This window comes from Melospiza melodia, chromosome 13 (genome assembly GCF_035770615.1).
Source record: "Melospiza melodia melodia isolate bMelMel2 chromosome 13, bMelMel2.pri, whole genome shotgun sequence".
NCBI lineage: Eukaryota > Metazoa > Chordata > Aves > Passeriformes > Passerellidae > Melospiza > Melospiza melodia.
In genome coordinates, this window is record NC_086206.1 from 4,986,075 (window position 1) to 5,012,603 (window position 26,529).

Here is a 26,529-nt window from a genome sequence, read left to right on the forward strand (position 1 = left end):
GTAGGTTCTTCAAAGAGCTTCCCAGTTTCCCTTGGTCTTCTCAAGGTTTGTCTTCTGAAGAATATTTGGATGATTCTGTTTCTTTATCCTCAGCTGAAATCTCAAGGTTGGCAGTATCACTGGAGAAGAAACCACATCATTCCCATCATACAGGTGCAGAAATTGCCTTTTAAAAAAAAATATTTTTTCCCCTTAACCTCTGTATTCCAGAACAGGAGAGAAATGTTTTGTAGAATCATACACCAATAAAAAATGAGGGCTATCATGAATAAGGCCATTTGGAGATCACAAAGTTCACCAGTTCAGTTGCCCTTCTTGCCATTTACACAGCTAATGAAGAAGAGTTTGTTGGTTCTTGGCCCTTCACTGACTCTGAATATTCTGCTCACTTTCTAGGTATAAACACTTGAATACAAACATTTCTCTCAGTCACAAAAGAGAACACAGCACAAGCTCTCCAAATGCAGCAAGTGGCCCAGAAATCTGGCAATCTGATTGTGGCAGTGCCTATCTGAGAGCTCCAAGTATGGAGGATGGGCTGGCCACAAGCAAAGGCAGCTTTGGGAGGGAGCACAGCTGCCACTCCTCCAATTTCCCAAGTGGGAATAACCCTCCCACCTGTTCCACCAGACCCAGTGTGCTGCTGGGGGAGCCCCTCAGCTGAAGGGCCCTGGGGAGATGTTGGACACTAGCCTGTTGTTCAGGTGTGACAATCAGTGACCCATCAGTGACTCCATCAGTGACTCCGTCATCACAGATGGTCACAGATGATTCATCCTTTTCCTTTTCTTCTTCCTCTGGGTTTTTTCCTTCCTCTTGCAGTATCTCCTCTTCTGAAGGAAAGAATTATCCATAAATAGAAGACAAGGCACATTGCCAATCCCACTGAAGCTGAGAAGTCCCACTTCCCCAACAGTGGCCTGTCCCAGAAACAATGGATGCTGCTGCTACTCTCTGAATCCTCATGTTCATTCTCACTCACAGGGGATCATCTCATCCCCTGCAATGCCACGCACATCCAACCCTGCCAAAAGCCCTGCCAGCCTCTCTCACAGCTTTCCCAAGCTTTTCTGCCTGGCCATCATCTTTCCAGGACTACAACAATGTGCTGGCAAGATCCTGGGAAAAGGATCCTGGGAAAAAGCCTAAACGGACTCAACTGCTCAAAACTCAGGAAGCAGCCAGAGAGGCCAAAGTGTTGGTCTGGCAGCCCTGCAACTTCCAGGCTTGTGGAGATGGGTGTGAGCTGCCTGATGTGTGATGGCAGGGGAAACCAGGGGATCTTCCTGGGAGCCAACACAGTGCTCACCTTTCAGCTTCCTGGGCCGGTACTTGGTAACCCCAGGGAAGGTCCCCCTTCCCTTCAGGGTGATTTCTGCCGGTTCCAGATGAGCCACTTTGACCTGGAAAGTCTTGTGGAAGGCTCCCAGCTGTCCTGGCAGATAATAGACCTTCAACACTTGCTTCTGGCCAGGTGCAAGGGAACCCTGCAGGGACAGGAGAGGAGGAAGGGACTGCATCAGGGCTTTGCTGTGGGATGGCTCAGGGGACAGACAGGCTGAGGGGACAGGTTCTCATCCAGAAGAAACCATCAGACCACATCACTTTCTACCTTCCTTGTGCTCAAAACCCTGGGGTGCAGTGTGTGCTCTCGAGCTCTCGCAGGGCTGCAGCTCCAGCACAGCTTGGGGTTTCCCCCCACTTTTTTCCCTCTTTTCCCCCCACTTTTTTCCCTCTTTTCCCCCCCTTTTTTCCTTTAATTCTCTCCTGGGCTGCCTGACAGAGGGCCAGAGGCAATGACTTGTGCTACTCACTGTGGTGGGCACGACCACGGGCACTCCAGGCAGAGGCTTTGCTGCAGTGCCAGTGCTGCAGTTTGGCACCACGAAGGTGAATTCCATGACCCCGGTGTTGCGCAGGGTCACCTCTGCTTTGAGGACTTTGTTCAACCTCTGCAGAGAGGACAGAGCAGGGAGAAGTTACAGACACAGGCCTGATGCTGGCAACCTCCTGCCTCTTTGATGGCACTGAAAGCACACAGCCACAGTGCAACCACACAGCTACAGAGAGGTGGTAAAACCTTGGAAAGGCCAGAAAGAAATGAACCAGGGGACCAGGTCCTCTGCACTCTGAGGGGCCACCAACAGCCAGGAGAAACAGAGGAGGTGGCACTGAGATGTGTGAGATGAAGCCAAAAGCTTATGGAGTTAAAGAATGGAAGTTGTTGGTTCTGCATGTTGCTGTTTGTGGTTTGGATTTGTTCAGGTTGGTTTGTTGGGTGTTGCTGTGAGCTGGCAGAGGGACGGGGTTGACAACCTGACCTGACCAAAAGGAAAGAGGATGAGAGGGGAGGGGACAGAAAAGTTGTTGGTCAGAGAGAATGGAAGTTCCTGAGTGCCCCTCCAAGGGGAAAGGGGCCAGGGACTGTCCCAAAGGGGATACAAAGATTGCCCTTTTGTTGGAGATGTGTTTGCTCCTCTCCGGGGACAGGGAGACACACACCCACCTCGGCTGAATTATTACTAATGAACAGTTTTGTTTTGCTTTGACAACTTTGTCCCCATTGAATTGTATCTAAAAGTCAGTGCATTTCTGAGAGGCATTCCAGGAGAAAAGGCACCTGCATGCAAATATTGGCAAGAAACAGACAGGTGACAAGAGAGACACGCAGGACAACACAGGCAGTGCCAGCAGCTGGAGGTATCTGTGGACTTTAAAGTGAAAAGAAGTAAAGTGGTGATTATTGTGGGACATTGTTTTCAGGTACTGAAGTGACTGAAAGCCCAAGTTCCTCCCTGGATGATTTTGTGGATCAAGCCAGAGCATTTGACAAGAGCATCTCCTTGGAGCTCAAGGTTTAGGAGCAGATCAGTGGAGGGATATCCCAGGGACAGGTCCCTGTGGACATCTTCCCTGGGAGCCTTGTGCTCCCCAGGCGGCAGGGTCAGGTGCCTTGGAGAGGACAGTGTCCTGTCCCTCAGCCAGGGGAAGGGAGGGAGGGGTGGGGATGGCCATTCCAAACCAGCTGGCATGCTGGACTTTCTCTCACAGGTGGTGTTCCAAGCCCCAGAGCCGGCAGAGGGGCTGAGAGGGGGAGAGAGCCTGGGATGGAGGTGGCCACGATGGCAGCCAAGGAGCTGTGGCAGGAGCAGCCTGTGGTACCTGCAGCCCCCAGTCGATCTCCTGCAGGTCCAGCTGGTAGCTGGGGCACGAGGCCTCCCCGGTCAGCACCACCTCGTAGCTGGGGCCTCCCTGCACGTGGCACAGCGCCCGCACACGCGCCACCACGTTGGCGTGCCCAAAGAAGGTGAAGGTGACCTGCTCGCTCTCTCCCGGCTGCAGCTCACCCCACAGCGGCCGCACGTCAAAAACCTGCAGGGAGGGGAGGAGATGGTGAGAGTGGAAATGGATGCAGAAGAGCAGCTGTGTCCTGAAATAAAGCAGAGTCACAGCTGGAGGGGCCTATTCCCCAAACACAGCCAGAATCACCCTGATCTCACCCTGTGTCCGTGCCACTGACCAGTGGAGGGACCATGGGGAAAATCTTCTCCCATAATCACTTATCCATGAGTATAGACTACATTAGAGTCAACTGGAATGTCTCCTGGCAGCAAGAAATTCTCTCTGCTGCAGAACTTGTCTTTGGAAACACTTCTCACTGTCTTCAGAAAACCAGGAGACTTGGAGGTGGGAGCCCTTGGAGCTGGGGGAAGGCTCATGTGACTTCTGAGGCCTTTCTCCCTCTCTCTGACTTACGTGCTGTTCTCTCAAGCTGCTACAGCCAAAGTTCCTACAAAAATGTGCTGAAAACCACCTGATGAGGTAAATGGGAGCAATGCCCTCCCCAGGGGCTGCACAGGGAGCATCCTGGGGCAGCCCTACAAAACATCCCACATGGCCTCTCCAGTGAGCACTGGCTTCAGCAGGGCTTTGTGATGGACTGGGAGGGATGTGAGGCCCCTCTGTGAGCAGTGCTGAGGGCCACCAGTGGCACCGGGGCTACAGAACCACCTCCCACACTGGAAACATGGACGTGAGACAAATTCCCACTTACCTCCTGCATTCCCACCTTGGGGTGCTCCATCTCTGAGAACCAGCTCAGTCCCCTCATCCTCAGCGGCCTCTGAGACGCCCCAGGAGTGGATGACAGCCCCTGGAAAAAGCACCACGGGCTGCAGTGAGCTGGCTGCTCTGAGCAAGATCACGCTGCTGCTGCAGGCTCCAGCACCTCCCACACCAGGAGCAGCTGGAAAGGGGCCTGGGCACAAACCAAGGGTGACAATGTCCAGGCCATCAGTCGAGGGTGGGTCCAAGCCCAGCCACAGATCAGACCTGGGCTCCATCTGCACCTCCTACATCAAACCTGCCTGAGGGAACTGGGTGCCCCCAGCACTCAGGCAGGGAGGGTTGGAACTACATAATCTCTGAAAGTCCCTTCCAAGCCAAGCCATTCCAGGATTGCAGGATGGCCACCTGAATTTCCCTGGTTTACTTGTGCATACATAGCAACAATCAGGAAATAAAGATGATTTTGTGCTTCTATTTGAAAACATTCAGCCACACTGTTCATATAGGGCTTTGTTTCTCCTGATTCAGAAAAACTGTGCAGTGTAGAAACAACTGGTATTTGTGTGTGAGCAGGTACAACCCTTCTCCATAAACTTAATGCCAACACTGGGCTTTTGAGAAACTCTCTGCTTCCTTACATATTTTTTTTTTTTTTTACTGCATAATAATAAGTGACTTTTTATTGCTCCATAATAAGTGACTTTGCAAAGTCTTGCTCTGGAGCTGTCAATGCAATACTAGTTTTTGGGAGAAGGCAGAGATGTGAGTGCTCTAGCTGGGTTGGGAAGGGGCTACGTGGAGATCAGGACTCTTCATGGACTGACACACATGGGAAGCTGGAGGCCTTCTCATCATGATGCAGATAAAGACCTCATTTTACATTGTAAAGAAAATATGCCAAAAAGTCCCAAATTCAGCATAGGTGTGTAGGATCTGAGTGAGCTTCTCTGAGCAAAACTTTCCTATTTCTACCTCCCCAGACACCCCATGCCCAACTGCCACTTTCAGGGCACAGGACGGAAGGGCAGCAAAAAGGGAGGCTGGCACAAGTATGACTTTTTGGTGGCAAGTTGAGGAGGCAAAGCAAGTGGTAGGTGCACAAGAAAATCCACCTCTGATTCCAGGGAATGCTCTGCATCTGCTGGCTCCTGGTCAGAGTCCTCCTGAGCAGAATCCTCCTGATCAGAGTCCTCCTGAGCAGGATCTTCCTGGGCAGGACCCTCCTGGGCAGGACCCTCCTGGGCATGATCTTCCTGAGCAGAATCCTGCTCGTCAGAATCCTCCAGGGCAGAATCCTCCAGGAGAGAATCCTCCAGGGCAGAATCTTCCTGGGCAGAATCTTCCTGGGCAGAATCCTGCGTTGTTTCTGGGGTTTCAGTTGGCTCCTCCACACTTTCAGTCCTGGAGTATCTCCGTAGAAACACTCTCCTCTTGTTTAATGACCGTGGCTTGAATTTAGGTGGTGAAGGGATGAACCTGGAAAATAACATAACTGTGATGGTGGACCTGTAGTCGGGGAGAGAGGTGCCTGCAAGAGCAGCTCCTCACTGCACTGCAGCCCCTGGCTGGGTGCTGGTGTGCTGAGCTCAGTGACAGCCACTCAGAGCCAGGCTGGAGCAGCTCCATGCTCGCAGCAGCATGGGGATGATGATGCTCATACCTGATGGTGTTCACCTGGCTGTCTGTCAGGAATGACCAGTGGTAGTTGACAGGGAGTGGGCTGCAGTTGGTCATCTCCATCTTCAACTCTTGTTCAGTGTCATTTATGATGCAGCCAAAGTCCACGGCCTTGGTGGGGAGGTGGAGATTTGGGAAGCAGACTTCCCCCCGAAGAGGGATCTTCTCCACATGAGGATGCTCCATGAAGCTCACCCTGAGAACCTTCTTTACCACCCAGCTGATCAGACTGTTCTTATAAGCTGGGTTAAAGCAGATGCAGAGATGAAGTTCCTTCCCTACACCCACTCTCACAGGCTGCAAGGAGATGAGCAGTAATTAATCACCTGTGGGATGATGTCCCAAGGCCTGACAGCAGCAAACAGTAAATGCTCCAAGCGAGCCCAGCATGGGCTCCTCAGTTCATGGTTCATCTCTCTACAGCAGGGGTCTGACTGCAGGCACCACAGTCCAGCCCAGGATCGCTCAGGCTCCCGTTGCTGTGCTCAGCCCCAATCCAAGGGGGTGGCTGCTGGAGAGCTGGCATGCTTTCCAGGAGACACCTTTACTGCATGGCTTGCCTCAATCTGCTTTCCTGCTCCCCTCTCCTCACGTTTTAGAGCCAGCATGGATGTTACCAATTCAGATAAGATTTTGATTCCTTCAGCAGCTCTGCTGATTCAGCTCAGGCCAATCCACTGCTGACACTACAGAATGAGCTTCTCAACTTGAGGAGCTCCCAGCAGAAGTGCAGCACCACATCCCTCCTCCTCAAACCCCACTGCACAAGCCCACAGAGGCTCACCTTGCAATTTGCAGGGAGGGGCTTCCGGTTCACATTGCAGACCAGGAAGGGCTGCTCCAAGTCCAGCACCACGCTGAATGGCAGGGAGCTGGTGTTTTTTAATGTCAGCGGCTGGTACTGCAGTGTCAGGACATCACTGGGTTTCTACAGAAACAGGAGACAAGGGAAAACAACCTCAAGTGCCATAGACCTCCTTCCCCTTCTAATGCACTTCACACTTTTCAGCCCCAGAAGTGCATATATTTCTATTTACTTCCAGCCAAGTTAAGAGTTACACCTTTAAATGCCAGGATGCAATCTGGTGACTTTACCTTTTCCACACGGAAAGCGATGGCTCTGGGGGACATTTGCACTGCAGGGCAGATGAAGTTGCAGATGACATCTGTTTGCAGGATCTGTTTCTTTGCTGTCTCTTTCCCCACCACAGCGTGGCACAGCAGCCGCTCCTTCACCTCCTGCACACAAGATTCCCTTGTGTCCCAGTGTGTGCTGGCAGGCCCAACACCCCACACTGCCTTGCCACCCACCCATGGGCCCCATTCCTGTCACTTGTTATTAGGGACTGTAATTAGTCTCTGCTCTCCTCAATAGCTTTCTTTTCTTTCTGTGCTGCCACCTATGTATTCTAAATATCTGTGCCCAGGGCTCCTGGAGCCAGGGAATGCATACCAGACTTAGCTGGCAGCTTCTCTGCAGAGTTTCATTTCCCCTGGAAAGAAAGGTCCAGGTAGGAGAAGACTCCCAGACTCTGCTAAAATCTCCCCCTCTGAGCTGCTCTCCAGGGGTGCTGCAGAACCTGGCTGTCCCTGGGACACCAGGGGTGGCTGAGACACTGGGGCAAGCAGTGATAGAAAAGTTGACCAAAGTCAAACTGTCAATTCTGACGATGTCTGGGAACAGTTTCCTGCCTGGATGGACATTGCACTGATCATCAGAGCTGGCACACTGTGTTTTCCCCCTCCAGGACTCATAGCAAGAGCAGCCCTGTGCCCACATTTGTCTTCAGAGGAAAAGCAATGCTGCTCCCAGACGCTCCTGCCATTCCCAGGGCATTTGTTTTACTGCCTGGGTAAAGGGTTTTTCCCTCAGAAAAAGCACTTGACAGTAGTTTAATTTGCTTCCTGCCTGGGCTTCTAGCCTAAGTGCAACTTCTTTTCTCTGCTCTCCCTTTCTGCCTCAGCACATGACACAGGTAAGCCCTGTTTGCCCAAAGGAGCAGTACTTCCTTCAGTCTGTATTTTGGGATCAGCAAGTTGGGTTTATGGTAGCTAGGGAAACACAAAAGAGCCTTGGCAACTGATGGTGGCCAGCAAGGAAAGCAACTGGCTTTGAAACAGTTTCTTGAAGTCACTTGCTCCTTGTGCCAGGCCAGTGTCAAGGGGCTGCAGAAGAAGCTGCAGTGGAGGGGATCTGATGGGGAAGGCTCAGCCCTGGGCAGGGCCTCACCTGGACAGTGCTGGAGCAGCCTTCCAGCACCATGTCCACAGTCTGGCCCGGCCTCAGGTCCACCTGCGCTGGGCACAGCTTGAACACGGGGCTGCCAGGCCTGGGCATGGGGGGAGCCCCTTTGCCCGGGGGGCCCGCGGGGGCCGGGGCCCGCGCGCTGCGGCGGAAGGTGCGGAACCCTTCCGTGCTCCAGTAGAGCCGCTGCGTGCGGCGGCCTCTGTTCGTCAGCTGGAAGTGGTAAAAGCAGCGACTGAAGCTGCAAGAGAAGAGAGATGGAAAATGTCACGGGAGCTGTTATTTCCCTGGCATCACTCAGCTTCAGCTTCACCCCGATGGCATTCCCTGACTGCGCACTCTGCAATAAAACCTCTGCCCAAAAGGCTGCCCATGCTCAAAGCTTCAGCCCTGCCAGGTCTTCCAGCTTTTCCATTTCTGTGGCTTTCCAGGATATTTGACATATTTCTCAATGAATTCCTGTGGTTTCATGGAAACAGAGCTGGGACCTTGAGTACTGAAGATCTAGCCTGAAGGGCTATGGAAAAATTGTTCCTTGCTGAACACACAGGAGATGTGGAAGTTTCTAGAGTCTCCTACCTGAAGCAGGACTTCAAGTCGAGCTTCGGAACAAGAGGTTTGTCCGAGACAACTGTGGTGCCAATGCCCACAGCCTGGAGAGGGATGATGGTCACAGGGTTGTTCTCAATGAACACCTTCAGCTTCTCCTGGAATTTCACTGTGTCATTCAGGTTAGCTATGACAGCCACGGACACCTCAGAACTGGGGGGGACCACTCCTTTACTGGGCTCAATCCTCCAGCAGGAACGTTCCACAGCCTGTAGGAAAAGCCAAACACAAAATTAGATGGAAGCCATGGACCCTGCTCTGCTGTGAGGTGCAGAAAACGGGAAGGCTAAAGAGATGAGTATAAAAACCATAAACGTTTAATTTCCCTAAATGTAAGCTATGGTGTCCAGCACAGCAACTCCCCAAGAGCTTATACAACCTGTATTTTACCTTCCTTTAACAGACTCGGGTCATTAGCCCTGCTTTGCTCAACCCAAGGGAAGCTCCTCCTCAGGAGAAGGTAATTCCCCCTGCTGGCTCTCTTTGGAGCCCTTGCCAAGGGAAGCTGTTTACTCCCTGCTGGCTTCCTGGCAGCGGAGCTGGGTGTGCACAAAGGCTCATGGCTGGAGGAAGGCAGGACTGCTCAAATCCCAGCCCAGCAGGCACACAGCTGGAGGACACTGCTGAGAGCCTGAAGGATAACTCTGCAAAGCCAGCTGAGCAAAATCCCAAATCTCCTTTCCCAAGGGGCCATCAGTGCTTCTCAACACCCCCTGAAGGACTGAAGCCCTCACTCCCCACCAATCATCAGCTGTAGAGAGGTGCCCCAGGGTCCTCTGCTTTGGAAAAGTCACCTCTAAATGCTTAGAGCAGAGCAGGAAAGCAGGAAGCAGAAAGAAAACTGGACAACATGTGCTCTGTGGGCATGGCCCACTCTTCCCAAGAACTCTTGTCATCTGCTTTCTCATGGACTTCATGGACTGAGCAAGGGAGCTGGAAGGTGCCCAAAGGAGGGGGAAAGGCCTTGCACCAGCACAGCTGTACAGACACAGCTCTGCAGGTCTGGCCCTGGCAGGAGCATGTGAAAGCCAACCTTTACACACCATGAGCACCCAGCCAAGGTGCACTGCTCCCTGCAGAGGCTGGAAGCAGAACTCCATTGTGGAGTCAGGAAAAACTGCCCTGCCAGTCCTCCACTTTGGGATAACATTTATCCCCCAAACAGCTGGAAAAGCAGCAAGAGGAAAATTCACGCCCCTCCTCCTTGGCCCAGGAGGCTGAGCCTGAACTCTCACACAACACCTGATGATTTATCCACAAATACAAACAAGTCCACTTGATCAGGGTTGGCTTTAACCAGCTCCAGAAGTTGAACCCACCCAATATACAGAAGATCTCTTTTCAAAGCTTTTTTCAAGCTGTAGCTCCAGCCCTGTGGCTTGTCCCCCTCTGTAACCTCCAGGAATGAAACAACCTTCCTCTGCAGGTGATCTCCAGAGCCATTCTGCAATGCTACAGAGACCACAGGCTCTGGGGGTGCACAGCCCTCACAGGTGCATTTGTTTGCAACAGCACCACTGGTTTGACCCACAGGAGTTGTGAAATTTGCCTCCCCATGAGCAGTTTGAGGGCAGATCTCACACCCTGCTTTCTGCCATTAACACAAGTCTGGCACAAACAAATGCAGATGGAATGGGGAGTCCATGGGGAAATCCATGCCCTCTTAGGAGCAAAGGGCCACAGCTTCTCTTGATCTCAGAGCTCCGAAAACAGGACTTGCACAGCTAAGTATCTTCCATAAAATAAAGAGAGAACTTGCAAACATGATCCAGACTCATTTCTGCTCCAATCTCTCTGCAAACTATTTCACAGAGGCGTGCCTGAGATCCTGGCTCCTCTTGCTTGCCCTTGGATGGAATATCTTGCTTCCACTCACACAGAACAGTACAGAAACGTTGCATACAAAAACAAGTCAAGGGCTGCTGGTAACCAGCACCTGTCCCTGGAAAACAGCCCCACAGACACTTACCATCTCCACCTGGAAGGCTGCAGGAATCTTACACTGATTGGCGAGGTGGAGAGTTTTGGAACAATCCTCTAGGACTGGGATAGAGCCGAAGTTTATCTCCCTGGGATGGACATAGACAACGGGGCCCTGGCCAACGCACTCTAAACGGATTTCCTGTTCCAGGAAGAAGGTAGCAAAGGTCAAAAGACGCAACAAAGGCAGCTTTAAAAACACAGCCAGCTCCAAGAGCATTCCTAGACTGGGGACAATGATGGCCCTTGGAAGTTGTCAGTGGTGCAGACTGAAACAGAAGGCCTGGAGCAAGTGTGGGGTCTGCAGTGATCCCACCTGAAAGCCACAAGCTCCCATTATCAGAGCACAAAGCACTGCTGTTTGCCATGCTTGCTTCTTTACACCTCTTCCACATGGCTCTTTCCTTTACCTCCTGCCTGCTTCATTCAAATGCTCCACCTTGGCCCAAAGCACCTTCCCAGCCTTTGCTGCTGCACAGCCATCCTTGAACACTAAGTTCTTTACAATTCAAAAAGCTGCTCTGGTGAAAAGAGCACGAGCCAGAAGCAAGGCAGGCTCTTCAGAGTGGAGATGAGGCAAGTTAGCTGCCATCAGTTTGTGCTGATGTGTAATCTTCATATATATGAGTAAGGGGCATCAATTAGTAGTTGCATCATTCAAGCAGTATTTTTTCCTTAAAAAAAAGTCTGAACTGACTTAATGGTCGGAAACTCAAAAGGATTGTTCTTGCAGAAATGGCACAGATGATGGGACAAGGAACATGGAATTCTTTGCTAAACTATGTCCACATGCTGCAGCACTGCTGCCTTTGTGGGGTGCTCATGGCACAAAGCAGACTATGGAGGGATGAAGAGCATCCATGTCTGGCAGACTGGGCCTGTATTTTGTAGCCACTTGCTGTTATGATATGTGCCTCTTTTAGGAGCTCTTTTAGAATCTTCTTTACAGTCCTTGGAATCTTCTTCAGAATCTTCAGAGTCCTCTTTTAGGAGGCTTTGGTTCAGGAAATTGCTTGCCTTATCCATTTCCAAACTTGGTGGAAAGAACAAGCAAAGCCTGTGCTCCAGATGCAAGTTGTGTGGACATTCATTTTGTTTTGGGTGGGCTTTTCTTGAGGAGATATGATGGGTATTTCTCAGACCTGAGGGACCTGGCTTTCAGAGAAGCCTCAGTCCAGCTCTGCACAAAACATTCCTTTAGCAAACAGTGCTTGCTTTAGCAGGATTCAGGGATGTGATGCTGAACAGCTGTAATGAAGCAGCACTTGTGTTCATCTGATAACATGGCAGAGTATGAGACCCAGGGACTGGTTTGTGTTTCAGCCTGGGCTTGTTATCCCATCTCCCAGATTTGTAACTCTATGCTGGGTCAGGCACTCAGATTGCCACCTGTGAGGCTTCCACTCTTCCTCTTTCCTAGGCACGAGCTGCTGCTTGTGCCACCAGTCCCTTCTGTCCTTGTCCACACCAGCCATAAATCACAAGCTCCTGGAAGAATCCCTGTGCAGTTTACACCCCACTGGGAGGAGTTGCTCAAGGCACACGAGTCCCCTTGCTCTCACCAGTGGGGATCCTGGTCTCCCCAACACGGCCAGCTTGGCAGTGATGCTGCACTGTCCCAGCAACTGGGCCTGGAGTGTAATTGGGATCTGCACCGAGCTGTGAGCCTCGATAATCCCAGAGGGTGCAAGGCTGGAGTACCACGCAGCAGCCTCCTCCTTGTGTTCCTGGCAGGGACAGAATCAAAGGCATCTTCAGAACGGAGGAAACTTTAAACTCCTTAACCTCTACCACAAGAGCAACTCCCACACGCTTGTAAAAATTCTCAGGAGAAAGCAAGAAAGCAAAAACCAAGATGCAAGGTGTAGGTGCTCAGCATCCCCAGGGGTCCAAAAGTTGCTGCATCAGAGACACCCACTTGGGTGCTGACAGCTTCCTTGCATCGGATTTTCACTGCCCTCGAAGCTCTGCCACGTGAAAACAAGTCAAGGACTAGACTCTAAACATCTTCCTCAAGATGTTAAACTTCTTCCTAAAGTTTGTATTTAGGTTCCTGTTCTCAGAAAACCTTTAGCTTTGAATAGAAACCAGCAAGGTCTTATCCAAACCCTTTTATTCCCCTAATAACTCCCCCAGTAAAATCTGAGGGGAGGAGATGGATGCAAGGCCAAACCTGAGGGAGAAGACAGTAGCACCCTGGGAAGTCACTGTCATTCACCAGGGTCACCTTCTCATCATAGAGCACCTTCAAGCAGCAGTGCCCCAGTTCCACGACAGGGTTGAGCACTCGCAGAGTAGGAACGATGCACCTGGGCGAAGAAATGACCCCAGGGGAATGAGAGACACTGGGAGCATGGAGAACTTTTGTCCTCCAAGAGCATGCAATGGAGGATATCTGCAAATCTAACAGAGTAGAGTAGTAGAGCAGTCCTACAGTAGTCCAGAGCTGTCTTAGCAGTGTTGCCCCTTCTCTGCCCAAGGACACTTGCAAGGACTCCCGTAACAGTGCCAGTGGTCCCTGAGCTCTGGGGGAGCCTTTCCAGCGAGGACCAGTGCCCACCAAGGCTCAAGGAACACAAGACTCCAGTGTATCAGTGAAAATGACTCCCTTTTCTCCTCCAGCACTGTTGTCCTGCCTGAAAAGTGAATCCTCTCTTCCAGCAGTGAAGGGCACAAGGCCCACAGTGCAGGTGATCAACTTCTTCCAGTTCCTAGAACTCCCTCAATTCTTTCCCCCATGGGTCTCTACACTGACTGTCCCCATTTGTGCTTGCTTTACAAAATGGCAGCCCAGGCACTGACTGGATGGCTCTGCCTGGGAGAGGGAACAGCACCAGGGAACTGCATCCCTCTTGGCACTAAACTGACACCCACAGCAGCACAGCAGGATGGAATTCTGCTGCAGCAAGAATGACTTTTGGTCTCAGCTCTGAGAACATGACTCAACAGAGCCAGAGGGAAGCAGCGAAAGCTGAGCTGACCTTCTGACCGGTCCGGCCTTTTGTCTCTGCCCGGTCACGCACAGCATCCTATGCCTTGGGACAGCCCGTGCTCCAAAGGATGAGTGCACTCTTCATATTTTTCGGTCTTCAGTGTTGTTCATTATTTCTTATCTACAAAATTTTCTTCCAGCCCGACAGAGGTCTGACCAGCAAGGCAGCCAAGGGCACACTGACCTCCCACTGGGCGGTCGTCTATTTTTATACTAAAAACTACGTACAATATATTTACCTTTACTTTCCAATACCTTTTACCCATACTAACAAGTGCACATTCAACATGAACCAATCCCAAAGTGCCAACATCACCACAGAAGATGGACGACAAGAAGAAGAAAGAAGAAGGGCAAGACACGCCCCGATTCCTCCATCTTGTCTCCTACAACCTCCCTGCACCAAAATCCTAAAACCTGTATTTCCACCCTGTGAATAATTAATTCTTACACCACTTATCCCCAAGTGATTCTCTTGTCCTCATACACATCCCCTGCAGGGTCAAAATCCAACCACCAAGCACTTCTGGCAACATTCCAGGATTTCCGAGCCCCCCAAGGGTTATCTCGGCAACTCTGGACATCAGGAGTGATATGCTGAGTTCCCACAACCTTCCACATCAAGGACTACAGTCCTCTTTGTAAGACCTTTTGCTCTCCCCACTCCTGCCTGGAGCCTCTTCCCCACTGCACACGCACTGCTGAAGGGACCCAGACCCCAGCTCTCAGCAGGCTGCTCACTGTGTTCCAAACCACTGCTGCAGGGTGGTCACAAGCAGCATAAGTTCACCACTTGCAGGAAGAAGGGCAGGCAAGCCTTTGGAAATTTGTTCCAGCTCAAGCACCAAAGCCCAGGCCAACAATTCATGTTATTCCTGCTCCCTTTAGAAAAAGGGCTAGGGCCATGGCTGGCTGTGAGCAGGGGGGTATCTCACTAAGGGCTGCTTTCCTGGCACTGTTCTCATGTCTAGATGGGCAGATGCAGCTCATGAAGCAGCACTTCTCCTTTGGAGCTGCAGCCAGGCAGTGTGCTGGTGCTGGATGCACGAGCAAAGACAAGCAGGTGCAGGAAAGGTGTTGGTACCTGGCTGTGAGGGGCAGTGCAAACACCTTCCTGCCAACATCTTCCACGTCCAGCACCAGCTCCAGATTGTAGTCCCCAACAGTGTTGGGACACAGAGTGACCTGGCAGAAAAGAAATGAAGTGCAGCAAGTATTTGCTAACTCCCAAAATTCTCATTACCCATGTGTGCTGTCCTCCAACTCCTGTTCCATGGTAGACAAAGGGAGGATTTGCTTTAATTTTTCTGCTGGTCCCTAAGTAGAGCAACAGTCTTTGAGAGTAAAAAAAGCCCTCTGGCAATATGAGATTTGCTAAAGGGACTAATTTTTCACCTGACTACAATGACATAAATGCAGAAGAAGTCTGTTGTCTCCAATGGAACAAGTCCAGCCTTACAGCGGGAAGCTGAGGGCAGAGTGTGGCCCAGCACATGCTGGGCAGTTTGTGGCTGCAGAGTATTTTCTGTCCCCACTGAAGATTCCTGCAGTGAATACAACTCATCTGCTGCCCAGGAGATGAGAAACAAGACCAGGAAGAGAAGAAAACTGCTTTCCACAATGATATCTCTCTCTTTAACAGCAACTTGCTGTTTTCATCCTTCCTCTGCCCACTTGCAATCAAATAAATTGTTCTCAAAAACACAAGAATGGCTTCAGGACTTGACCATACGGTATTGATCTCAGTGTATGATTTTGGAAACAAAACAGTGCTCCTGAGGAACATCCCAGGTAAGCCAGCTAGCAGAGGCCTCCCAGCAGTGCAGATCTCTCACTCCCAGGATGCTCCAAGCTGGCACCAGAGCTGAAGCCCTCCCACACTGCAGTGAAGCCTCAGCCCCAGCAGCTGGACTCTTCCCATACCTTGATATCCTGGGATCCCAGGGCACGGACGGTCCCGCTGTGGGGGTTTATGGTAAATTCCTGTAATCTCCTCAGAACTCGAACTTCCTTCCTCCACAACTGGCTGCTGGGTTTGCCTATCTGAGTAGTGCTGCTAACACTGGGCACTCCCAAGCCATCCCCAGGAATGTAGAGGGAGAAGCCCATGGGTGTCAGGGAGGTGTTAAACAGGCAACACTTCAAGGTGTGAGGAAAACCTAAGAAAATGACACAAATCCCCATTTAGGCATCAATACCTCGTGATTGCTGGTGTGAATATCCTGCTGGTAGTATAAAACTGTGCTTGGATTTTACTTCTTTGTTATCTGAACTACAGCTCATTGCAGTGGATCTACAGCTTGGCTGGCCAGCTATGTGTGGAGCAGACATCTCCCAGCCTGCTTACCAAGAGTCATTTAAACCCAGATGGGGAGGAAAAACCAACTGCAGGCACAGCCCAGGGCTTCTCCATGCCCATCAACAGTGACTGCAGCAGGGAGGCAGGAGAGGCACAAAAAGGACGTCACGCTCTCAAATGCCACTGAGGTAACACATGCAGACAACATTCAGCAGCACAGTTTAAAGAAACAAAGATTAAAGAGCTGCCCCCAGCTGAAGAAACCTTAGGAATGAAATCAGATTAAGCAGGATGAATCTGCTATTACAGAACCATATTCCTGCCCGGTGCCTTTCTTTATTGTGCCACTTACTAAAAGGGAAACAAGAAGTGGCCAAACAGTGATGCTGACTTTTTATTCCTTTGGTCCTGTTTGATCTCATGATCAAACAAAAGGGTACCTGAGGCACCAGCAGCCCTGAATGAACACCCTGAAGAGGCTGTGGTGGAGGAACACGAGTGACGAATGCTCTTATGTTCAAGGGCTCCATTTCAGCACCACAGCAAGCTCTGACACTGCGGTGCCAGCCCAGGGCACACTCACCAAAGGCGATGTCACCGAAGTGCAGGGCGGGCACATCAAAATGGAAAGTGGGTCCCATCACAGAGCCCCTGCAGGGACAAAGGCAGGGAGGCAGTGCCTCTGTTAAAGGGAATCACAAAGGGTTTGGGTGTCCTTAGGGAAAGGGTGGATAAATGCTGCTGTCAGAGCCACCCTGGGTTTCAAATCAGCCCAGCACCCTGTGCTCAGCACAGCACCCACGGGGGCAGGAGGCAGCCAAAGCAAAGTGCTCAGCAGCTGACAGGTGCCCCAGTCCTTGGCACAGTTGCTGCTGCACAGCTCCTGACTCCCACATCAGCCCTTTGCTGGCTGTGCAAAGGAGGCACCAGAGCCCTCTGTGCACAGGAGCTGGGAGCACAGCTTGTCCCCACAGCATGGCTGGGAGAGGGGAGCTGAGGCTGCTGCTGCCCATCTGGCAGGGATTATTCACAGGAGTTTTTACAAACACTGCTGCTGCTGCAGAATCACCCAGGCTGGCCCATCTCCAAGCCCTGGGGGCCTTGCTGGGTGTTCAGGTGGGACATCCCAGAGCAGCTGCTGCCCAAAGCTGATCCATCCCACTGTCTGCAACAGCCTAAGCAGGAGACATCCCTGCAGGGAGGAGTCATTGCAGCTCCTGGGTACCCACACAGGGCAGCAGGCACCCCACACTAAAGGGGTGCCAGAGCCACCTCAGGCAACACCTTTTTTCTCTGCTACACCACAAAATGAGGCAGATGGAAGATGATTACCCAGAGACAGCTACAGATGTGCCCAACAAGCTCCCAAAGCCCTCCTCACCTGACAGTGAAGATCACAGGCTTAGGGGATTCAGCCACATGGAAATAGAATTGTTCCTCAAACTCCCCCCGGATGGTGGGACAGAAGGAGACCCGGATGGCCTGGAGCTTCTCTGGTGCCACGATGCCCTCCTGGGGCAGGAAGGTGAAGCAGGAGCCCATGGCTGTGGTTGGAGGGATGAGTTTGAAGGGAGCCTCAATAGGCCCCTTGTTGATCAGGTATGCCTGCAGCAGCAGAAAGGCAAAGTGGAAATACATGAGGAATGTTCCTTTCCTACAGAAGTCTGAGTCACTTTCAAATTAAACTATTAACAGCAGTAAAAGACAGAAGATGCCTTGTGCTGCTGCATGGCAGAAGCCAAAAATACAACATTGAAATACAGCTTTGTATAGCTTTGGGGTTTTCATGCAAAGCAGTGATAACTTCATCTAACCAGAGGCACTCTGGCGTTTTCCCACTGGCAGAGACAGTCCAGTTTGACCTGCAGCACAGAGGGGCTGCTCAGCATCACCCAGTTCATTCACACCTGGCCCTTAGAGCAGCACTGGGCATCACAGCATTACCAGTGACATCACCACAGAGATTTCAAACGTGTCCAACCCCACCGTGGGCAGGGCACGTTCAGCTTCCATTGCAGCCCAACCTGTTTACAGCAGGAGTGGGAGAAACCAGAAGCAAAGATGTAGGAAGTTCCTTTGCCTCCTTCCCAGAAACACTTTGCTCTTTCTAGAGCCAGAGGTACATCATGGCTGAGGTGTGGTGAGGGGCTGGTCAGCAAGGGAAAGCACTGCCAAGGGCTTTGACCAGCGCTGAGCCAGGAGGGTGGATGGTTTTCCTCTGACTCCCACGAATATGCAGGAGGGACATGGCTGAAAACTGTTTGCAATGGACTCGAACTCAAATGCAGCCAGTTTGTTCCAGCTGCTTTTGGACAGCCTGAGCACAAAGGTGATTTGTGTCTGGGACTGGAACAAAAGCCTCTGAACATGCAGCTTTTTGACCCAGTGTTGGTTTCATGTGTCAAGTGGTTTTGCAGGAAGCCTCCCAGCTGATCTCCAAAGAAGGCTGCCCAAAAGCAGGGCCTGGGGTCTCACGAACAACAGACACACCTTTCTGACCCCATCCAAAAGATCCAGATTCCAAGAAATCCCCCCAAAATTGACCAGCATCACAACTACCCAAGTTGCCAGGAATTCCACAGGTCCACAAGGCTCACTGCTACCCTAGGAGCCAGCAGGACCCACCCCAATCTCTCTGCTTACCTCATATCTGTGGGTTACTCTGACAAAAACCTCCCCGATGTTGAGTTCCTCAAAGTGGAAATGGACCTGGGGCCCGAGGCCTTCCCCCATGAGGAGCAGGGGCAGCCTGTTCTCACGGCCTGGGGAGAGATTTCTATTTCAGTACAGGAATTCCTTCTGCTCTCCTGCGTTTTCCAGGCTGCCTTAGTGCTAGTCCCTGACTCTGTGCTGCATGGGACCAGCTCCTGATGTCCCAGGAGCAGATATGGACCCTTCCCTTCCCTCAGGAGATGCAGTACATCCACAGACACCATCCTTTCTTCTACCCCTGTGCTGAGTGTGGAACTTTAGGAAATGCCAGAAATTTTGTTCTTCCTCCTTCTGGGTGCACCTCAGAGTGTTTTCCCCAAGGGAGGAGGAGCCGACTAAATACAGGCAGCATTCAGAACAGCTGAGAGGGAAAAAATCAAAATAGAGGAGATGCCCTGGAAGCTGCAGGGACAGTGGGCATGTGCCAGCAGGGCCCTGCTGAGCACAGACCCTCCCCAGCCATGGCACAGGAGCCCAGTGACCTGGGGGAGTGTTTGCAGCTGCCTTCACTGCAGAGAGGGGCAGGGGAAGGAGCCGTACCTGAGATGTCACAGTAAACTGTTCGCTCATAGACCTGGGCTGCCTGGGGCGTGAAGAACACGCTGATTTCAGCCGAGCACTTCGGCATGATCTCACCCTCCTAAAGCAGAAGGACACAGCAAAACCTTTATCTTCAGACACCACAATTCTTGTTTTCAACCACAGTCCTGTAAGCTGTTATCTAGAGCATCAGTGACAAGCAAGGAGTGAGTAACACTCATCAATAACACTGAGAACAGAGTTTGGAAGCTTTAGTCAGGCTCCTGCTGCCTGCCAGGAGCCCACAGGGCAGAAATGCTTTTTGCAACCAGCTCTCTGACCTCACCAGAATCCCGATGACTTCTCTCCTGGCACACAAAGCCAGCTGAGGCAGGGATCAGTCAAGTGACCTTAGTCAGGGATGAGGAGGAAGAGGAAGGAGAGAAGCAGGAAGGGAGGTTCTCAGCCATCATTTACCTTAGGCACAAGGGAGAAAATGTCATCGTCTAACAGCATGGGATCTCCTCTGATCTTTGCTACCTCACTCTGGAAGGTGTGGTTGAGAAGAGCAAGGCGTTCTCGGCAAGTGATGTCCACTTCACGCTCCTTCAGAAAACTATACAACTTGTGCCTTTGCTGCTGGTATATCCTGTGATACTGCCTGCAGGCATAGGAAAGACAAACCCAGCAGGTTGTTTAATAAGCCACGTGTTTGCAGAGAGAAGTGGAAGTGCAGGAGCAGCTCCACAGCAAAGGGCTGACCCTGAGCCATGGGGTCCCAAATGGATCAGAGGGTCACTTGTTCACTCCCCACTTGCAAGCTCAGGAGAGCTTTCCAAAGGCAGCAGCCCTCAACAGAGCCTTCTGGCTCAAAGCCTCTGCCACAGCTGAGGGAGAATCCATCAGCCACCTCAGGCAGCTTTTCCTGGCACACAACTGCTTGGGGGAGGCAGGAGAGATGGGCTGGTTTACTTACCCAAAGCCATTCAAAAGCACCAGTACCTCTTGAAGCCATTTGTTAGTTTTACCCTTGGGCAAGGAATGTCTCTGAAATGGATCTTTCAAACCCACCTCTGCCTCAGCTGTTCCTCCTGTTCCTCAGTATCCACAGCCTTCCACTGGAAGCGGGCTGTGATGTCGCTGCGGTTGTGGATGAGCACAGTTGCGCTGTTTGACATGGTGATGTACGTCTTCTCCAGGGTCACAGTATTCCTGTCCAGCCTGATGTGAGCATCCACAGCTCTGGCATGAAGGCTTGTGTGGGTGTCTTCACCTGGAACAAAGCACAGGGGAGTCTTTGCTCACCTCACTGGCTGATGGAAGCACAAGGAACAGAGCACACCACAGGCAGCAGAAGAAAGTGTCACAGCTTTTAGCTGAACGAGCAGTTCCATGGATCAGTCCATGGATCACAAGCTGAGAGCTGCATGTGCACAGCATGACGCCGTCCTGACAACCTGCCAGCATTTCACCCTCTAGAACAGACCCCTACCAAGCTCCCTCATTTCCAGAGCTTTCAAAGCTTCATTATTCCCAGCCAGCTCCTGGGATTCATCTGGGCTCAGACTTCAAGCTCACCATTCCTGTTGCAGGTGAGCATTTCCCAGGCGAGATGCAAACAACAAATACCAGACATGCTCTCTAGAAATGGCATTTACAAGGAGCTCTACGAGGATCAAGATGACAAACTGCATGACTACAAACTAGATGGCTAGAACATGAACCCCATGAAAAGTATCATCATCTCCCTCTTGAAACCCACGGCCACACCAGCCTTTCTGCTTAGAGCAGGCTCTGCTCTGAGGGATGCACAGAGTGCCCTGAGCACTGCCCAGCACTCACCTGTGTCGTAGTGCACAACAAGGGACCTGCAATGGTCACCAGTCTTCAGTGGCCGAAATTCCACTGCCACCTCCACGGCGTCACCAACATCCAGAGTTCCCATGGCCGGAGTGACAGAGAAAGGGCTGCAACACAGAGACAGTAGGACTCTTGGTGGAGATTTGGGGATGTTAACCCTCTTGCAGTCCAGTTCTGCTCACTTGTGCAAGCAAAGAGCAAACCAACCACAGTCAGCAGAAGACAGAACAGACAGGGTCAGAAACAGCCACTGACTCTAGTGTGAGGAGATCCAGCCCTCACAAGATCCTGTGGGATGAAATGACCTCATCTCCCCCATACTCTGTATCCAGCTCTCTGCAATGAGGCTCAAGGGTCATTTGCATCTTGCTTACTCTCATCAGATATCAGCTCCCCTTACTGACAGAGCTGGGCAAAAGTCATGGCCATGGATACCAAGGACAAAGTACTCCTAACATAATTCACAAACAGAGCTGACCAGTGAGCAAAGCTGGCAATTTTGTGACCAAGTCTCTCAAAGCACCATTCACCTGCACTTTTGGTAGATGCTGTGTGCAAGGAGGCTGCAATCTGTTTCAAGTCCCATGGTACAGTTATCTGCTACAGCCAAACATTCTTTTGTCCACTGGTGTCTTAACTGCCATTATTAAATGATTTGATTTTGGGAGAATTGATCTCATTAAAAGTTGTCTCCCACACCAAGGGAGACAAAAAAAATAGGGCTAATTGAATTGCTCATGTGTCCACTAACACTTATTGCAGGAAGAAACTCAAATATCATCTAATCTTAACATCTATTACTTTTAAGTGATGGTCAGTTAATTCTGACGTCAAGCAGCATTAGCTATTCTAATAAATTCAGTCTGTTAGGTTACAGCAGCTCCATCTCTGTGCTGAAAAATTCTGTCCAGAGTCAGCAGCTCACAAGCTCCATCTTTGCCTCTGTCACTACATCTAGGCTCTATTTCATCTACTTCAAGATTTAATTCCTAAAGTTCAGAAACTCTTTAAATCCCTATCAAGCAGGATCCAACATGCTCTGTAGCACTCAACAGAACTGCTGGCAAGCACATTGTAAAAGGATACCAGACTTTATTGGGGATTTGTTTTGGTGGTGACAAAACAAGATCTGGAAATCCCAGAGAAAAACCGTGCATGGATTTACAAGTTCCTGCCTACATGTTTGCACAGTCCAAAGCAGCAGCCTGTTTGAGCAGCATCTGAGGAGCCTGGATTGGAGCTGCCAATAGCCCTGGCAGGCTTTGGTGGAAGCTCCTCTTGGACCCTCACGTTTCACAGCAGAAAAGTCAATTTGCCTTTTGACCTCTGTTTTGCCAGAGAAAAAAACATCAAGGCCACTCAGCTGCCTGAGGTTAGACAGCAGGTCTGTGCTGCATTCCTGACCTCAGCTCCTACACCAAGACCTCTGGGATCTCATAACCCTCAACACACCACCAGCCAACTGAACTGGTTTCCTTGCAGATACGGTGTCAAAAATGCATTACCCTCTCCAGTTCAGCCAACAGGAGAAACAGTGATTGTCTTCTCATGTTGGGCATTTGATGCGGGGACCACTGGAAAGCCACGTGCCTGTGGCCTCCCAGAGAATGGGTTTATTTGGCTGGCAGTGGTGAGTAAGCATTTCAGAAGCTGCTTGTGCTCAGGAGGGTGCAAGCCAGCTACCAACATGTTCCAGCACCCTCCAGGAAATCTGAGACAGAGAAAGCTCAAAGGCTGCATCCTGCTTAAACCATGAGAAGCAACGGCAAACGCCACACGTCCTGCTCACTTCCAGCCAGGGCTGCGGGGCAGCAGCTCTGATGCTCTGGTTCCTTTTGCTTCTCTTTCCCAACTCTGCCATCACCCAAAGGTGACAGATATCCTTTGTACAAGGACAGATGAGCTGCCTCACCTCTGGGTGCTCAGCTCGTAACAAGCAGGCCGGTTTCCAACATTGTGAACCAGCAGGGTCTTCTGGGTCGTGTACTTGACCGGACAGGTGGAGAAGTCCAGCTGGTCAGGGAAGTCCAGGATGGCTCGGCCACCGATGGCCCAAATTGGCACAATGAACTCTTCATTTTCAGTGGTGCAGAGGAGCTGGTGGAAATAATCCTGTGGCAAAAGAAACTGTCTCAGCACAGAGCCTTTATCTCCATCTTTAGCATGGGCAAAGAGTATCTCCCAGTTCTAGATCCTCTGAAACCAAACAGGTCCTCAAAAGCCAGGCCAGATGCCCTGAGTCCAGCCTTGCAGGTCCACTTTCCACTGCAAACAGCAACCTCTTGGGCCCTCCAGACTCACCTTTCTCTGCCCAGGGGTGAAGAGGATGCGGACAGTGGTGTAGAGGCCCGGTGGCACCTTGCGGCACACGTCATTGGGGCCCACCAGCTGGAAATAAGGTGAGCTCTTCAAGGTGACCTTCAACAAGTGAGGAACCTGCAGGAGAGACATGGAATGATGGTTTTGCCACTTGGGATGGCACAGGTGGACATGCCCTGGTGCCATCCTTAACCACCCTTCTCTGCTCTCCTCTTCCAGCACAGCGTTGAACCTCCAGTCCCAGCACTCACCTTGTCCCTGTTCCTCAGAACCAGCGGCACTTCACAGACCTCACCGGGGCTGTAGTTCTGAAACACCACCTCTGGTGGGCAAGGCTGAAACGAGCGCTGCTCTGGGGCAGCTGCTGAGAACTGCAGGGAGAGGCCAGAGAGAGCAGAGACAGGTTCAGCTGCTGGGAGGAAGATTCTGCTCTGATCCCCAGTGAAGTGCAGACTCTGGGTGAGCACATCAGCCCAGCCCACGCTGGGCAAACAGTGGCTCCTCCACCTCTGCCCTGGGCTGACCAAAAGCTCCTGGACCAGGCTGAGCAGGCTCAAGCCAAGCTGCTCTTTTGGCATCCTCCTCCATTATCGCATCAAACAGCAAGGGCAGGGAAAGGCTACCTTGTGATGGGAGGTCCCAGGCTTGTCTTGAGGCTGGACAATGGGAGGCAGACTCAGCTTCTTAGCTCTGGCCAGCCTCTGCTTGGTGTTGAGAGACATCTCCTTCTGGAAGGCAGAGGGAGTCAGCTGGAAGGCAAAAAACCAGCAAGAGTCTCAGAAATGCCCTTGCTCATGGAGGCTTTTCTTGTTCACTTACTACTGATGAATGATTTGTGATCACAGCCACTAGCACAGTTCTGGAAGCCCTGGAAGTTTGCTGCTGAAATACTCAGCACCAATAAATGACTAACACAGAGTGCAATACACATACTCCAGCCACATGGCTGTGTCCCATGAGTCTCTCTGTGATTTGATGGGACATGGTTGGGGATTTCTGCTCTTTGGGCATTTGTTTCCTTTTTCATTGGATTGAGGCAGTGACCTTTCAGAGAGTGGGGAGGAGCTCTCAGAACTGCCCAAACTCCATCCCTGCACAACACTCAAAACTCACAGCCAGCAGATAGCACTGCTGGCTGAGTCCAAGGGAAGCAAGCAGGAAAAGCTGTACCAAGAGTGAGGTGCACAGGAATGTGTCCAAGTTTTAGCTCTCTCTGTCAATTAGCATTGGTTTTCTCTGTGTGGGCTGACAGAGCCCTGGACAGAAGAAAACAGAGGGATCTCCTTGGCAGAGCCTCAGCAGTGGGGCATCTTCAGCCAAGTGAGCTGCAGACAGCAAGGGCCCTTTGTGGCCCTGGCTCCATCCAGTGCTGCCTGCAGGGCTGCATCTGTGCCCACCCAGGAGCTGGGAGGGAACAGCTGCCTTGGGAGCTCTTCCAGCTGGGACCAGCCGTGGCTCTCAAGGCTTTGGGCAGAGTTTGAGCCTTCCCCCTCACGTGCCCGGGTGCCCAAGGGCAGGATGGTCAGAGCAGCACAGGTGAGTGCCCAGCCTGACAGAAGGAATGGCTGTGGCAAAGGGGAAGGAAAGAAGCCCATGCTGAGGGCTTCAGCTGTACATTGGTTTCCCTTGGCTCTGCTGGCACAGCCAGGCAGGGCGCTGGGCTGTCCCTGACACATCCCACAGTGTTCCCTACTGCACCAGGACAGCCCCAGCAACAGGAGCACGGCACAAAGGGCTGGGGAGGGGCTCTGCAGCTTCAGAGCACTGCTGGACAGCAGGGGCAGGGAGAGCAGGGAGAGCAGGGCAGTTTCCAGCCTTAACACAGCCCCAGGGGCTACTCACAGAATCAGCCTTCAGTCTTTCCCTGAGCAAAATACGAGGTGTTGGTGTCTTTGGCACTCCAGAAGCCATTGAGAAGAGGTGATGTCACAGAGGAGTGACAGCGCCTCAACAGAACTGGAAGGAACAACAATGGAACTCTGAAAATCCAGAACCCAATTCATGGCAGACTCAAGGGATATACTGGTGCTAAAGGTTTTATATGATTTGAAAGCAGCTAAGTGCTCATTAGGCATAAGCAGCTAGTGTTGTTAAGCCTCTAGTTGGACTTTATTGCAACTATATGGGTACCTTATTCCATTCAAAGATGAATTGCACTGAAACCTGGAGCTAAAATGCTGACTATTAATAATAGTTTGAACAGACAAAGCTGTAGCTCAAATATTACTTAAAACCAGCATGAGTAGACCTCCTCTTTTTTGGCTAAACACCCCCTGCTCTCTCAGCTGCTCCTCACAGGACTTGTGAGAGACTGGAATGTTATGGTTAATGGCTTAAGTATTGCTATAAAGGACTTTTTGCCCATTGTGACAAAACTATATAAAGAAGCTGAGACCCTCAAGCCCACCATTCCCTGAAAATGCCTCCTGACTGGAACTTGGCACTGGGAGTTAAGCTGCCTAAGGGAACCTGAGACAAGATAAAGGTGACACTATTGTCCTGTTAGCTCAGGTCTGGGGAGAAGTGAACAAGGCTGAGGGAGAAAAATATATCCCCACTAAAGTCAAATCCAGCAGCTGTCCTGAAAATCAGCTCTCTCTGCCTTCAGGCTGGGGAAGTCATAGCCACAGACTCGTCTGCTGAGGCCAGGTTGGCACACAAACCTCCCATCAACAGAGGGGGAAGGAGGAAATTTTGGGGGTGAGGCACAGCCTCTGGTAAGGGGCAGAGGACACCCATCCTCCCTCAGACAAACTGGCTCAGCTCTAAAACCCCCCAGCCCCAGAAGGCCACATCCAGGGGACATTCCCATGAGGGGCAGCTGAGGGGGTGTCATAACCCAGCAAAGACCTCCAAAGTGCCCCCAGAGCCATTCCTGAGGCCTTGCACCAGATGACTGCATGGCATGCAGAGAAACACAACAGAGCTGAAAATCCACAACCCAATTCATGGCAGACTCAAAGGACATACTGGTGCTAAAGATTTTATATTATTTGAGAGTAGTAAGAGACAGAGCCAAACTTGCCCCACCCCAGGGAGGTACCTGGGCAGTCCCACCTTGCCCAAATCTGCATTAATCCATTGGAGTCTCACATTTTGCGAGACCTCACCACAGAGAAGACCAGAAGAGGACTGAATGTGATGGGATGGGATCCATGGAATGGTGATATTTTCTACTAAATCTGTCTCTATCCCTCTATTCCCTCCTTCCCAGCCCCTTCCCTCCCCCTCTTCTTTTTCTATTTCTTT

At 51.3% G+C, this 26,529-nt stretch overlaps 1 protein-coding gene across 1 annotated transcript; it reads right to left on the bottom strand.

Annotated features, from left to right (window-relative positions):
• Positions 1–5,303: 5,303 nt before the first annotated feature.
• LOC134424499 (hydrocephalus-inducing protein homolog) lies at positions 5,304–25,191 on the bottom strand (the record flags this gene model as incomplete). Its single annotated transcript, XM_063168317.1, has 23 exons — positions 25,123–25,191; positions 23,904–24,029; positions 23,532–23,651; positions 23,263–23,397; positions 22,874–23,073; positions 20,944–21,068; positions 20,173–20,374; positions 19,579–19,762; positions 19,123–19,222; positions 18,514–18,632; positions 17,252–17,475; positions 16,454–16,521; positions 15,495–15,730; positions 14,656–14,756; positions 12,753–12,888; positions 12,142–12,306; positions 10,569–10,769; positions 8,570–8,808; positions 7,976–8,231; positions 6,841–6,984; positions 6,530–6,673; positions 5,729–6,042; positions 5,304–5,544 (listed from the first exon to the last, which is right to left on the bottom strand). Coding segments are annotated over exons 1-23 (3,849 nt in total), but the record flags the coding sequence as incomplete, so codon positions are not given.
• Positions 25,192–26,529: the final 1,338 nt, after the last annotated feature.